General features: G+C 37.7%; 1 protein-coding gene across 1 annotated transcript in view; it reads left to right on the top strand.

Moving 5' to 3' along the window:
- Nucleotides 1-15,145, top strand: part of NSMAF (neutral sphingomyelinase activation associated factor) — a 40,026-nt gene that overhangs the window by 13,786 nt on the left and 11,095 nt on the right. Inside the window, exons 7-19 of the mRNA XM_064706131.1 lie at nucleotides 3,047-3,118; nucleotides 3,476-3,523; nucleotides 3,649-3,701; nucleotides 4,200-4,329; nucleotides 6,069-6,140; nucleotides 6,943-7,051; nucleotides 9,122-9,298; nucleotides 10,247-10,326; nucleotides 11,683-11,773; nucleotides 11,863-11,926; nucleotides 12,044-12,095; nucleotides 13,048-13,168; nucleotides 13,436-13,567. Of these exons, the coding sequence (XP_064562201.1) occupies nucleotides 3,047-3,118; nucleotides 3,476-3,523; nucleotides 3,649-3,701; nucleotides 4,200-4,329; nucleotides 6,069-6,140; nucleotides 6,943-7,051; nucleotides 9,122-9,298; nucleotides 10,247-10,326; nucleotides 11,683-11,773; nucleotides 11,863-11,926; nucleotides 12,044-12,095; nucleotides 13,048-13,168; nucleotides 13,436-13,567 (1,201 nt within the window). The remainder of the gene's footprint in view (nucleotides 1-3,046; nucleotides 3,119-3,475; nucleotides 3,524-3,648; nucleotides 3,702-4,199; nucleotides 4,330-6,068; nucleotides 6,141-6,942; nucleotides 7,052-9,121; nucleotides 9,299-10,246; nucleotides 10,327-11,682; nucleotides 11,774-11,862; nucleotides 11,927-12,043; nucleotides 12,096-13,047; nucleotides 13,169-13,435; nucleotides 13,568-15,145) is intronic.

Below are 15,145 nucleotides of genomic sequence, written 5' to 3'. Positions count from 1 at the left end.
AGGATCTCTGTTCTCTCAACAAGGGCTTTGGGTTGGTTTTGTGATTAGATCTGCCTCTGAACTAGTACTTAAAAGGTTTTTTTCTTTGTTTTTTTTTTTTTTTTTCTGGTAATTCTTCATGTGCTGAACCTGTTTTGTCTTCTAGTCTTTCTATGATCTGTTTTGCAGACATGTACAAGATTTATTAAGTATCAGAAAAATACCTTATCTCATTGCCAACAAAGTGGAAAAGGAAAGAATCAGAAGGGTTGTTTGGAAAGCTCTTCTCTTCATTTTCTTCTACGTTATGATTCATCCACAGCTAAAACATTTCTGACAGTTAACCATCACAATTTACTCCGCTGAAGTGCAGTTTTTTCTCTGCATTTTAAAACAAGAAATCTAATTCACCTTCAATCTTTCCTGATTTTTTTTCTGTTGCTGCTAGATATCTTCTACTTGAATTGTTGCCAGTTCCACATGTCACTGAGTGCTGGAATTGAGTAATACTTTTTATCTTCCATGTCTTTCTTTGATTGTTTGTCATGGTTTGAGCCTGGCACAGAGCCAGTGCTTTCTATGAAAATGCTCTCACTCTGGTGTCTGCTGTGAGATGTGACTAGGAATAAGCAAAACAGGCTTTAGCTTGAACATAAAGAACACTTTATTACCTAAACTACAGGAAAATAGGGAAAGACTATAAGGAAAAGAAGAAAAAAAAAAATTGAAAACTTTACAAAAAACTACTTTCCTCCTCCCCACTACCTGACTTTTTCAATCTGATACATTCTCTCAAATCATTAACTGCCTAGCCTTGGCCCCACACTTTAGTATACTCAAACTGCAGTTCATGAAGAGGAAAGGAGTCTTTCTTGTTCCATAGGCTTCTCCTGGAAACACACTGAAACTTCGTGTGCTTCTCTGTCACTTCGGCACCGCCCGGAAAAAGTCTTTTTGCCGCTTGTGACATCTTCTTTCCATGCTCAGTGCTCTCACCACTGCGCATGGCTAGAGCTGCTTTTAGGGTTGTCTTTCAAGGATGCTTTGTTTCACTCTAAAAAGGCACAGTCTCTGCTTTGGGACATCTGTCTCTCTCATATTTTTCCAACCCCCTGGGGCCGGGGGGTCTTCACGAATGAACTTCCTTGGTTTCTGAGCCACTGCTTCCCCCTAAGTGCAGTCTGTGTCACAGGAACAACTGAGTCTATGGCCACAAGAAAAGTCCAGCTAAAAGGCCACTCTAAATCATCTCTCTCTCCATTCAATCATCTCTACGTTCTTCGGGCCAGGTTTTTGTCTCATCTCATCTCTTATCTCTCTTCTTATTTAGCTTCGAGGAGGATTAGCATTTTTTGCAAGGCCCCAATCATGAAAGAAAGGGTTAAAAGTTTTCAGTTTCTGTTTGTCTTGGGACGATGATACTCTCACACGTGCTGCTGCTGCGGCCGGCCGGGCTGCACCCTTCCCCCCCCTTTCTCTTTCTGGGCCGGCTGCTATCACTGCCGACTCTCTCTCTCTCTCTCCCTCCTGGGGGGGGGAATGGCTGCCCGATGTCTCTTGGGGCTCCTCCACCCTTCTATCTTTGAAGGCCCCCTCACTTCTCATCTCTGTCCAGGCCCCGGGCCTACCGCATGACTGCCCTCCCCCCGCCCAGCAGCAGAGGCTGGACGGGGGAAGAGATCTGACCTCTGCGCTGCGACGTCCCAAGAGAGAGTGCTAAGAGCAGTGCCCTGCTTTTTAACCCCTGTGTATTCTCGGAGGTGTGTCCAAACTCCACTGGCTACACCAGGTGCCAGTCTCAAACTCAAAACTTTCATTGGTTTGACCACAGCTTCTCAGAATTCTCACTTCTTCTTGGTCAAACTACCACATTGTTTCACATCAATTACAAAATACTTTGCTCTTGTCTTTGAATATGGCTGGAGAGCTACAGAAACTGCTCACATAAACTGTCACATTGTTGGCTGTAAGCAATACTTGTAGACCATTCACTAGGATTTCTGAGAGCTGTTTTTTTCGTGTTGAAGGAAAACAATGCTCTGGGTGAAAGGTTGCAGGGCTTTTATCTAAATTGCTACTGAATTTAATGTCTCCCTATAATCCAGTTCCATTTGCTTTTTGAAACATGCTTTCCTCTTGCATTTCTGTCAGTTCAGCTCAGATCACATACATTACACTGAAGATCACCTAGATTTTCATGTCTTCCTTCCTTCAGTTAAAATTAATCCAGTATCTACTGACCGATGTCTTGCTTCAGTCTTACTGATCACTTTGTTGCTTTTTTTAAAGTCTAGCCTGAGAAATCACAAAATGCTACAGAAACATGTTGATACAGTTTTATATTGCATTCAGGGGTCATGAAAGTATTCAACAACTTTTGCTAAATATGAGTTGTGAGTAAAGCTAGTGCCAGTAGATCCATACATATACTTTTAATATACTTAAGTAAAAGCAGGAATGTCTCCTATAAAATTACTTTTAAGAAAGCTGGGAAAACTTCGTAGGAGAAAAATGAGTGTGCCACATAAGCTGGTTGATGTGTTAGTGAGGCTTTTGTGTCAGAATAGACTGTGACTGGATTTGGGATCTTTTCAGCTCAAAACTACTTATGTAGATGAGAGTGACTAACTTTTTTAGCCTAGTCTTTAAAGATTTGATGGTCTGGTGTCTTTCATCTATAAGAAATACAGTAGCTGTTTAAAATGTTACATGTCATTTGCTAGTTCTATATTTGCATGTGTTTAAAATAGATGTTAAAATATGCAGAACAGGTACTACTTTTCATTTATTGATGTTTGCACTACATTAACTTATTCACTTCAGAGCTGTTGTGCTGTATTGTATTAAACAACACTGCACAGAGAGCTTTCCCCAGGGAAGATATATTTGTAAAGAAAAAAGATCAACATCTGTTTTTGCAATCTTTGACATATAACACAATCTTTAATAGCATAGTTTTACTGGGTTTTAGAGTTTTATTATTTAGAGGTCTTTAGTTTTGTTTTTTTTTTTTTTCCACTGAGTTCTATTTGAAATTAATTCATAGTAAATGTACTTTTAATTTTAGGGTAGAACAGAACACTTATTCCAACTGGATGTTGCTTGGAAAGTAGGAGATGTTGTACAAACTCTACATCAGGTATGTGGCTATTTGATATCCCTGCATAGTTCATCACAGCATCTTTTGATTTTTAGTGTAGAGTTTTATTTGTACTCAAGGTGAAAACCTTGGATTATCTATTTTTAAAATGTGGACTTCAACACAGCATCTAGTTCTGACAGCTGTTGTCTCACATTAGCTCTCAGTGTGCAGGGTGGTGCCAAGCAAAGTAGTAACGTGGCAGTAGAAGTGAATAAATATTTCCTACTTTAAAAAGAAATCGTAATAGATCTTTTAGTATGCCATCATCAAGAAGGCTAAAGCCCCTCCTGTTTTGTTGACTTCTGAGCTGTGTGGGACATCTCTGTGCAATTTCACTTAATGCTGATTGTTTAGCTTTACAGGGCTTCTTGTCTAGATAAAATGGGAGATCAAGCTGCCATGGTGAGTATCTGATTATTTCTAATATCCCTGCTTAATAATGAAATTGTGATATCACTGTTTAATAATTAACTTCTCATTGCATTTGAATCAGATACCATATTAACTTTTCTTTCCTTCCACATTAGATAACTGCTATATTACAATCACGCTTGGCTAGAACTTCATTTGATAAATACAGGTACTTTTCTAATCACTTTCTACTGGGAATCATTTTCATCTTGTTGGTTGATTAGCCTACTGCACTGATAGTTAGATGGCTGGTTGAGTTAGTCTAAGTTCTCTATTCAGAGAGTTAGCTTCTTAGTATTTTGAAGCACCTGGAATGTACAGCAGGAAATTCTGTTGAGAAGATTAATGTGTTACTTTGTCTCAAAAATGTTTCATTTCTCTATGAATTTGTTGCAATTGGGCACCAGTATATGCCAAATAAAACTATAGTTCGAGAGAAGACAACTGGCTTACTGCCCTGAGACTGGAGCAGAATGTAGCAGTGTTCCTTTCTGGAGTGCCTGTTAAAGTGGTGGTCCCAAAAAAGAACTGTGTAAAATAGGCTTAGTGAAGTCCCCATTCTGATGTCCCAAGGCCATAAACTGACTAAAACCTTTCTAAGTAATTTAAGGGTGCCTCTACCAAAGTAAGAACTGGAGGTAAACTTACTCCTTTTCTTCACTTGTAGATTTCAAAGCATTTCTGAAACGCTGCATATGGAGTGTAAAGCAGAAATGGTGACGCCCCTGGTGACTAATCCAGGGCATGTGTGCGTTAGTGATGCTAACTTGTACTTCCAGCCTCTTAATGGATATCCTGTAAGTGCCTCATAGATGGTCTTGCTTACAATGTGAGCACGCTGCCCTGCTAGTGGACAGTTTTAATTCTCTGTACTTTTTCTCTGAAATGCACATAGAGCACATCTCCAAGGCGACTATTTTCAGTTATTTTTAGAAGGTCATTAGTTTTCCTTTGATCTCTGCTGCATTCAGTGTATCTCTCTCTTTGAGGCTTCATTCTGTGCTAACTTGCTTAAAGTTTACCTCCTACTGACAAAGCACAAAATGTCCTTTGCTCATTCTCTATTAATATTTGAAGATCACTATTTGTTACATTTTATTTAAGATAAATTTCTACATCTTAGTCTGATACCGTTCCAACTTGGTGAGAGCTTTACATACATGTAGTTTACTTTGGGAGCTCTTAGGTTTTCTATTAAACTGACCATTCTTTCTCTGGAGGAAAACTGAGTGCGTGTTGCAGATGGATTATTGCTTTGGAACTTTGTCATAGAAACAGAAGTGATTGTCTCAGCTGGCCACTGACTTAGCTATGATTCTGTGAAATAACTTTAATATGGTCATGGGAGTAGCACAATCACCAGAAAATTTTAACTCTCAGATTAATTTTTTTTTCCAATTTACTTGTCAGCATGTGAGATTACATCAGCAGCGCTGGTGCTGCTCCAGCTGGGTATGACTGGTCCTGCAGGCTAGTGGAGCACAGTCTGGCCAGGGATGAAGTACCCACCTCCCCAGGGCTGAAGGCTGGAGCATTACTCTTGTGCTCTCATCCACTGGTACTCTGTGGGAAAAGAAAGGAATCTGCCTGATTTGAGTGTCCTAAGGACAAGGAAAAGACAAGCAGAAGATTCAGGGAGTCTGGGGACTCAGACACAGGGAAAATAAAGGGAAAGCTTTGAGTGCTCTGAAAGGAACACTGAATTAGAGAGATAATGTCTATGACAAGAGGAAGGAATGTTTGGAGCTAGTGCAGAGAAGGGAAAAGGGGATTGGAGAAAACATGTTTGACAAAGGAGTAGGAATTTGGGGGAAAGACTTTATAGCGGGGCCTTTTGCTATAGGCCAACGTTAATAGTTTTAAACTAGAACAGGCTAGATTTTAACTAGGTACAGGGAAAAAAAGGTTTTTACAATGAGGGTGGTAAAATACTGGCACAGGTTGTCCAGAGTGGTGGTGGATGCCCCATCCCTGGAAATATTCAAGGTTAGGTGGGACCACACTCAGAGTAACCTTGTGTAGTTAAAGATGTCCCTGCTCATGCAGTGGGGTTGGACTCGGCAGCCTTTAAAGGTCCCTTCCTACCTGAATTACTCGGTGATTCGGCTGTGCTGGAAGTCCAAGCAAGGGAGAGGAGTTTCAGGGGGATTACGGTGCCATTCTGGTTCCAGGCGCCAGGTGGCAGCCTTGGCACGGTTTGCCCGGCAGCCCAATGGCTCCCTTTGACAGAGTCCGTCGTGTGCTGCTTCTCTGGTGCATGAGCGCTGCTGCTGGTGACAGACCCGGGATAATGCACTGCTGCTTACCTATTCCTAAACTGCTCTGCTGCTCAGGCAAAAACCCACAGCAAAGACAAGCTTCCTCTTTCTAACATAACTGCTTAGCATCACTATTCCACTGCTACAATAACATGGATGGATATTATTTTCATATTGCTAATATCTGTAGTCGAGAAAAACTTCAGATTTTCTGAGGAGGGTTAGGTAGAAGAACATAAGCCTACTAGAATGTCTCCATCTTTTCTTCCCCCCCACAGAAACCAGTTGTACAAATTACACTGCAAAATGTGTGTCGCATCTATAAAAGAAGACACGGGCTGATGCCACTGGTAAGCTCAAGTATTTTATTGTCTTGCTGTATATATGGTTTCTTAAGGAGACCAGCTGTAACAGTCTGCATTAGGTAAAAGCCATGTGTTCTTAAACTCTGTATTAAATAATGAACAGTATTCAATGATCCTTTCCGGTGTTTTTAAGTGTTTCCTTTTCCTGTTCTGTCAAAAAGATGAAAACAGAGTGGATTCTGACAAGGATGAGAAACTTCTTTCATAAGCAGTCAGCATAGGAGAAGGGAGTACTGTTAGGGAGCAATTAATTCCATTTATCTCAAGCACCTATCACGGGACAGAATGGATTTCTCTCTCTTGGTGTATTTTCTCTGGATTGATTCATGGAGGAAGTTTTGTCACTGCTTCATATTGAGACTAATGTGGAGTGATGATTCCTGCTGTACATGACTGAGGAATGTCAAGAGCTCTGCAGTGAAACTTCAGTTGTGTGCTTTCAGTGGTAGCACTGAAATTTCAATCTTGTAGAATTTTTTTGTCTCAAAACACATTTAAACCAAATATACTTTTTTTTTGCCTAAGTGAATAGAATGATGCAAAGAATTAAATGCCTATTACCTAGGCTTAATCAATCCAGACAGAGACAACCTATTGGCTCAGTGTGAACTGAATGCTCTTGTGATTTGAAATAGAAAATTTAGTATGTTAGATTTTGTGGGCAAAGCTGCTACCCAGTATAGAGTTATGAGACTTATTAGTAACTGGAACATTCTGTTAAAAACTACAAGTACTACAGCTTGCTAATGATTGCTCTCATTTGTTTTCCCCCCCTTTAACATTTCAGGGTCTTGAAGTATTTTGCACAGAAAACGATCTATGTTCTGACATCTACTTGAAATTCTACAGCTGTCAGGATCGAGATGAGGTCTATCGCCTTATTGCAAAATATATAGGTTTGGAGTATTTATTTATTAATGTAGTGTGTATTACCTTGGGAAGGGAAATTTGCCTGGATTTTGCTCTATTGGTGCATGGGAAGAATGAGAAAAATAAACAGATATATAGGCTGTAACAATTTTTAATAGAAGTGAGCAGAGATCAGAATGAATGTTGTGAAATGGCACCACTTTGGTTGTGTTTGAAGAGCTAAGTGTGAAAGCTGAGGAGGCATTATTGAGGCAAAACTAATTTTTTTAATTTGCAACTTGATATACACTGTCATTTAACATCCCCCTTTCCCCCTTCAGAAAAAAACCAAAACAAAACAAAAATCAAACAAATGAAACAAACAAACCCACAAAATACTATCTTCAAAATAAGGGATAAATAAGATCCACTCAGCTAAATTGTGTTTTGCTGAAAAAATATAAACTAGCTTGTGCGTGGATCCCCCAAGGACTCAGTTAAGACCCTGTTGAGAAACTTCCTGTAATAGGTGGATTTCCAGTCTACACAAAAGTACCTGAAATTTTCTCAGTCTTAGGAGTAGTTGATGAAAATTACAGTTCTGAAACAGTTGAGTTCTCATTTCTAATAAATCTTGTATTCATTAATTCCTAGAAAGTGATGGTTATTTTTTTGCAGATTGTAAACAGAAACTTCCTAAAACGTGTGTGTCCTGGAGAAAAAAGGGAGAAAAAGGCTGAGTTTTTCTGTAATTTGAAACATTGAAGTACATATTTACTGCCAATATTGAAAATGTTTATGTAAATTTTTTGCTATTTTATTATTGTACCAGGACTCTGGTTCTGTTTCAATGAATTCACCTAAATATCAGTTGACATTTCCCTCCTGCTTCACAAAGAAAAATGGAAAGGCCACAAAGGAATGATAACTTTATTTTAGAACTGTTTCAGTATTTTATATTTTTCTTTGGAAAGGAAATAGATTCTGATATAATTTTCTCTGTTTTTAAAATACCTGCATGCTGTTGCCCTGCTTCAGACTTTTTCTGGATAATTTTCTAAGGTGAAATTTCAAGATGTAGATGAAAATGATGATGATGTTGGAGCTTAGAAATAAAAAATGGTGAGCACTTTCCCTAGAAGAGTTTTTAGCACCTCGGTATCTCTCTGGCAGCAGAAGAGCCTCTCTTTGAATGTGCTAATGTTTTTTACTTTACTAGAATTTAAAGTCCTAAAGTGAAGGAAAGATTGGACTATGTCTTTCCAGTGAAGGAAAGATGGGAAAATGTCTTTCCATCCTATGCTGAAATAGAGGCTAAAATAGAGGCTTGCCATAATCTAATCCAAGTTTCTTTCTTTCCATCATGCCATGGATGCCATCCTTCAGTTCTATTTCAGGCACTTGTCCAGGTGCTGTATACAGAATCAATGGAAGAAAGTTTAAAAGTAAATAAATAACCCAGTTTTCCAGCAGCATACCTTGACATTACAGCTAATAAGCAGGGTAGTGTAGTTTGAATGTACTGAACTCCTGCCTATACTTCAAAGAGAACTCCAGGTGCATAATTCTTAGTTTTTTGAGTTTGGGCCAATTTTCTTTTCCTCTACTCTACTTTTCCATCTACTTCAGTGGATGTGAAATTAAATCCTGTTCATGTACATACATGGCTTCTTTCCACAAGTTACTGATAGTGGGTGTCCTTGGTTACAGTAGGAAAATATATTTAGTTTTTTTCTTGACTCAAGCAGAACTGCTTCTAGAAATTTGAAATCCTAAAGGTTTCCAGCTTGCTGAGAGATGTTCATGGTCTGCAAATATTTTTCCCTTCCTATGTAAATATTCATCCATTCTTACTGTGTTTGGTTTCAGCACTCCTTCTTTATGATTTTTTTTGGCCAAATGCAATTGAGACCCATGTGCAGAGATATTAAAAAATGTGTGGAGTATGGTAGCTATGGCAACACGAAGTTGCCAGTTAATTCTGACTTGTTCTTTTAAGAAACTGTGCCCTTAATTGATTTACAGTATCTTGCATAATGTTAATTGCAGTATAACTTGGGGACTAAACTCCAAACCTCCCAACTCTTAATGTTTTATTTTATTTTATTTTATTTCAGAAAATCATATTGCAGAGCACACAGCTGAAAGTTATGTGTTGCAGTGGCAGCGAGGACATATATCAAATTACCAGTATCTTCTCCATCTCAACAATCTGGCTGATAGAAGCTGCAACGATCTCTCCCAGTATCCTGTATTTCCTTGGATCATAGCAGACTACTCTAGTTCAGTGTTAGGTATGTGTATATGGAAAAGTACCTTACTGCATCATGACCAACCTGAAATGTGGTGGGAGGCATTTACACTGCATAGACTTGATGTTACATCAAAATGAACCTGGCATTGGTGGTCTTGGGTGTTTTCTTGTGGCCTTACCGCTCCCCTTTAGCTTAGGGGACAAAATACCTCACCTTTTTCTGTTAAGTATTGCACTCCTCAGATACAGAGTATGTACCAAACATCTGCTTGCTTGCTTTGCAAATCGGCAGTACTGAGCATTCAAAGACACTGTGATTCTTATAAATGGAAAAGAGGCAGTAAAATTACTTTTTTTTTTTTTTAACAAGTTAGATGCACTGAAATGTGTAGAATCCAGGTGTTCTTTTATGATTCTTAGCCTTGCAGATTGAATGCAAGAGGCTGACAAGGCTTGTGCCTGAATAGGCTCCTTGATTAAGGGTCTTAGTGCAGTTTGTGTTGGGATTTTGTCCTTTTGAAGATTGTGTCCCTCTGCAAGAACCAGAATAGGGGAAGCTTGTGGTATTCATCAGCACCTGCTCAAACACTTCAATCCAGTTGTATGGTGGGACTTAACTGCACCCTGACAGAGTGGTTAATGAGTAGAAGAAGATGATACCAGCTGCTTTTGTGCCTTTGGTAGCAGTACCTTGATTAGTTGATACTACTTGTAATAACTGCCCCATAGATTAACTATTAGTTCTTCAGCAAGAGGTTTGAGATTATTCGTACTTGGAAGGAAGATGAGTAGCTATTTACAGTAAGACTTTCGGGGATTGCACTTAGTAGGGAGGGAGAAAATTACTGTTGGCTTTTGTTTGCTTTGTTCCTACTTGGATTGGCTGGATGGTTTTTGGTTTGTTTTTAAATGTTGATTAGAGTACATTAAAATCTAGTAGAATGCTTGGAGTCTATAACCAAACATTTGGTTTGTTTTTTTTTTTAAGATCTGACAAAGCCTGAAACATTTCGTGACCTTAGTAAACCAATTGGTGCACTGAATAAGGAAAGGCTGGATAGACTTGTGGTAGGTATATCTTGGTATTCGTATGCTGAACATTTTGTGCCTTGTACATATTGGCAATAAAAGGAGCTTTGTCCAGCAAGCTTTGGGAATTATGTCTTAGGAGTTATTCTATCAAAAGTTAGCTATAAACTTTATCAAAAGCAAACATACCTGTAACCATTCCACATTTATTTTCCAGCTTAATTTAATCAGAACTGGTTTTGTCAGTACTAATTTAAAATTATTTGAATCCATTTCCTCTCTCTTACTACCTTTTCATACATATATACTTTTAAAATAATATCCCAAAATCCAGTTAATGTATATATGGTGGCACTGAGATGCTGTAAACATACATGAATTTATGAAACTTCAAAACCCATGGATTTAAGTATGTAATGTAAAACACATGTTTGAAAGAAATAAGAAAAAGTAGTAGAAATCTTAAGTATTTCCATTTAAGAAAAATATTCAATTTGAGGCAGAGAACTTTAAAGGAAGGAAATTTGGATCCATGGAGGTCAGAGCACTAACTTGAAAATTCTATATACTTACAATAGTGTGCCAAGTTTTTCTGTTTCTCAAGGCAGGCAGGCTTTCCTTTCATTAGCTGTCAAACACATACTTAGAGACTTAGAAGGTCCTCAGTTATTTGGCTTTTAATTATTTGTGTAAAATTATTGTCTTCTATGGAAAGTTAATTATTGCAAAATAATTTATGGGACATTAGAAAAAGATACTGCCAGAATAACTCCATTATATTTATTAAAAAAGATTAAAATATTTCAAAATCATATAGCTTCTTAAGATTGTGGAAGGCAAGAGAATATGAACAATATTGTGTTTACATTAACAGTAAATAAAGTCTCCCTTCTAAGGTCTGACTTCCCTTAAACTGTTATTAGCTTCATGCTTACTGCAGTAAAAGTTATTCTGTTCGTATTATGCTATTTTAGAGTAATGCATAGGAGCTTCAGAAAGGAAGGAATCTCCCAGGCTGATGGAAGTCACTGTGTTCTTCCATACTCTCATGAACCTTTATGTGAAGGACAAAAAGGAAGCACTTCTTTGTTTGCACTTCTTTGAATTTGAGTCACTGCAGTTATGTGCTAAAGTGAGAGAGGAAAAAAACACTGAAACCCTGATAGTTTTAGATGATCAATTATGACAACTATTTTGCCATATTGATTTACTGCTCTGATTAAAGCTGCATGGATATTAGAACTTAAATGTTTATTTTATCATTGGAAGAAAAATTGAGGGTGGGTGGTCCTAATCTGTGCCTTTAAAAAGAAACAGTGTGTATGTGTTCAGAATTGAGGCAAAGCAGCAGTGCTGATTTGAAACAGACATTTCTTTTTTCTTCCTATGCTGCAGAAACGTTACCAGGAAATGCCAGAGCCCAAGTTCATGTATGGAAGCCATTATTCTTCGCCGGGTTATGTTTTGTTTTATCTCGTTAGAGTTGGTAAGGCACCTTTTATATGCTCTCTGAGCAGACACCTCCAAAGCAGACAAGGTTTGGAGCAAGCTGATGCTGTTTTTCCTTCTCCTTAGCTCCAGAATACATGCTCTGTCTTCAGAATGGAAAGTTTGATCATGCTGACAGAATGTTCAACAGGTTTGTTTACATTTTGTCTATAACTAGGCTGGTTTGTTTTCAGATATGCATCAATGGGGAGTGCAAAGCCTTAAAATTTTTTCTTTAACAAATGTGTGATTGATCTGTCTTATCTAGCATTGCAGAAACCTGGAAAAACTGTTTGGATGGTGCAACAGATTTCAAAGAGGTAAATAAATGGCTGGAAAATTATTCAAGTATTCTCATCTGTGCTTTGCTTTCTCATGTACTGTTGATTTGAGAGTGTTTGATTGGAGTGTGTTAGGTTGTTTTTCGTTGTTGTTTCTGCTTTTCAGTTGTATGGGTTTGGTTTTTGGGTTTTTTGGTTTTTTTGTAAGGCTGGTGACTGCATTTTATGAATCCTTTATTAACTGTATATTAATCCCATATCAACTCCATGTTTGCTCATCTGTGCCTGATTTCTGGCTTTTAGTTTAACAGAAGTACAATGTGAATGTTAATGGAAATACATGGGAATTACCAGAGTGTGGATTAAGGCTGAAAAGAAAATTTTATGTATTGCCTGCTGGAATCTTGTAAGGATTGGCTATATTGCAGTGCTTCATCCAGAGAATGAAGAAGAAACTGTAGAAGTAGTATCTTGGGTTTTTGAGCCCTGAGAAACCCTAATTTGTAGAATGTGTTGAGAAGAATAAACTGTCACATAGTAAATACTGTTAAACTCCTTTATCAAAGAAACATTAATAAAGTGATGCTTTTTTAAAAAATAGTCTAGAGCTAATGGTTAGATATGGTGGTATTTAAAGAATTGGTTTAACCTCTGAAATTTGTCATAATTTTAGTTTTATTCTAGATTTTAGTCTTGACTCTTACTTGATGTCTTAAAAATGAGAACATAGCTATGCAATAATTCTAAAGATACTCATAGATGTTATGGATTCATATGACACACATTACTTGTTAAAATGTGTGCTACTCTGAATTTAGCAGTTTGGCTCAGAGACCTGTCTTGTAGGGAAAACCTGGAAAGCCTGCCCAACTTCAGGGCTTGACATATGAACTTTAATAACTTTCTTTCCATTGAATGATATGTTTAAGCGATGAAAGCTAAACTAATATCAAAACTTGGTTGTTTTTTTGTTTGTTTTTTAAAATTCCAGTTGATTCCAGAATTTTATGAAAATGATTCTAGTTTTCTAGTAAATAGTTTGAAGTTGGACTTGGGAAAAAGGCAAGGTGGAAAGATGGTTGAAGATGTAGAGCTTCCACCTTGGGCATCAGGTAATAATAGTCAAACTTCTTGTATTATTAATTAAATTCAAGATTGTTGGAATCATTGTTCTTCCTCAAAAATGTCCGTTCTGGTTTCTTCTAAATGAACTCTTTCTATAAAGCACTAACATAATAAATAGGTGCTTTTAATTTTTGTAAGAAAATTGACATTTAGTGTGGGGTGTTTTGTTGGCTTTTTAAGAATGAGGAGGAAGAGAAATGGATGCCAATACTGAAAGGGATATTTTCTCCTTTAATTAACCTTTATCTTGTCAGGTCCTGATGACTTTCTTCAGAAGTGCCAAGAGGCTTTAGAATGTCCATATGTATCAGAACATCTGCATGAATGGATTGACATCATATTTGGCTACAAGCAGAAAGGAAGTGAAGCAGTTGCAGCTCACAATGGTAAATACACATGCATAGAACTAGCAAAAATCGGGGATGCCTCAATTAGGCAGGAGGGGTAAATCACAACATATCTGTGATGCTTATTTTGTTTTGAGTGTTCAGAACTGTGCTTTGAATGCTTGATCCTTGCTGGAAATAGTGACTTACCTGGCAGTATTGCCTTCATGGTGATTTGTATCTTTGAAGATGTGCTTCAGAGGGTGGACAAGATGATTCTGTAGCATTGCTGGGAATTGCTTGCACATCATAGTGTAGCAATATAGTATGGAATTAGTGTTTCCCAATTAAAAATGGAAGCCTGCAGGGTCTCCAGATAAACATGGATTTAGCCTTCCTCCACTGTAATTTCAGTGGGAGAATTTCAATACAATTTCCCCCTCCTCCTGAGAGAATTGTTAAGGGAAAGAATGGGCTAATGGGCTCCAGGTCTTTGGAGCAAGAATGAAGGAAAAAGTATGTGTTGGTTCTGAAATGTCTAACTGCAAGTGAGACATTTCAGTGTTTGCAACCTTACTCTGAACATGTATCTAGCCACTATGGGGATCCCCCTTACAAAGGGGGGTGTTGTTATGTTACTGCTGTGTAAATGTGTTTATTTACACCTAATAGTATTACCAGTGATTAACTTATTCATCAGTCTGGTATTTCAGCTGTATATGTTACTACACAATAAGAAAGTGCCCTCTCTTAAAATAAAAGAGTAGCAGATCTGATTTTTAGGGTGTTTATTCCAAAAGCCCTGATCCTTTTGAAGGACTTCTAGTAACAGAAAATGTTGAGATAGTTTGCACTTAAAGATGTAATAAATTCAGAAAGAAAACCTTCCTACAACAGTGGTGAGGGTAGGAATAAGCAACATATTGATACTTGGCACTAATTCCAGGGAAAGATAGTTTCTAGTTTCTAATTCCAGGGAAAGATAGTTGAGATAGCAAGGATTGTTTTGCTGGGGTTTGTTTGGTTTTGGGGTTTTTTTGCTGTTTGGTTGGGGGTGGGTTGCGTTGTTTTCCTGCTGTTCATTTCTTTCCAGTATACTTTCTCTACATGTCCTTAACATACGATTGGCTATATTTTAGAGCTGTAGGGTTTGGCATTCAGTCATACTGTGAGGATAAGTGTCAATTACAATGTACCACAGACTTTAAATACAGTAAATCAGCATGTAAATTATGGCATCTATATTTTTACCTCTCAAAAGCGACCACTAATGAGAGCACTTTTTATGCATAATGTGCTGCTTCTGATGCAGTATGGATTTTTATTAGCATAATGAATTGCAGAAATTTAAGTAGATAAGAGAGTCAGAAGGGATCTGTGTATGAATGAACTTTGGTCAAAGTAAATATTCTTAAGCAGAGGCCTCGAAGTCATTTGCGTCATGACAATTCACCTGGAAAGGTGAATACACAGATCTTTCTGATCATTCTTTATTACTTTCTGTTCCCTGTCTGAAAATTAACCAAGGATCCAGTTATGCAACTGTGCTTGCTTTCTTATTTATCTGTTTATATATTTATTTATTGGGGGTAGGTATTTAATGAAGCTTTAGGAAGCAATCCTTCATCTATGAAAGTA

This window comes from Zonotrichia leucophrys, chromosome 2 (genome assembly GCF_028769735.1).
Source record: "Zonotrichia leucophrys gambelii isolate GWCS_2022_RI chromosome 2, RI_Zleu_2.0, whole genome shotgun sequence".
Classification (NCBI taxonomy): Eukaryota; Metazoa; Chordata; class Aves; order Passeriformes; family Passerellidae; genus Zonotrichia; species Zonotrichia leucophrys.
Note: the sequence above shows the minus strand (reverse complement) of the source record. Positions and strands in the feature narration are given on the sequence as shown.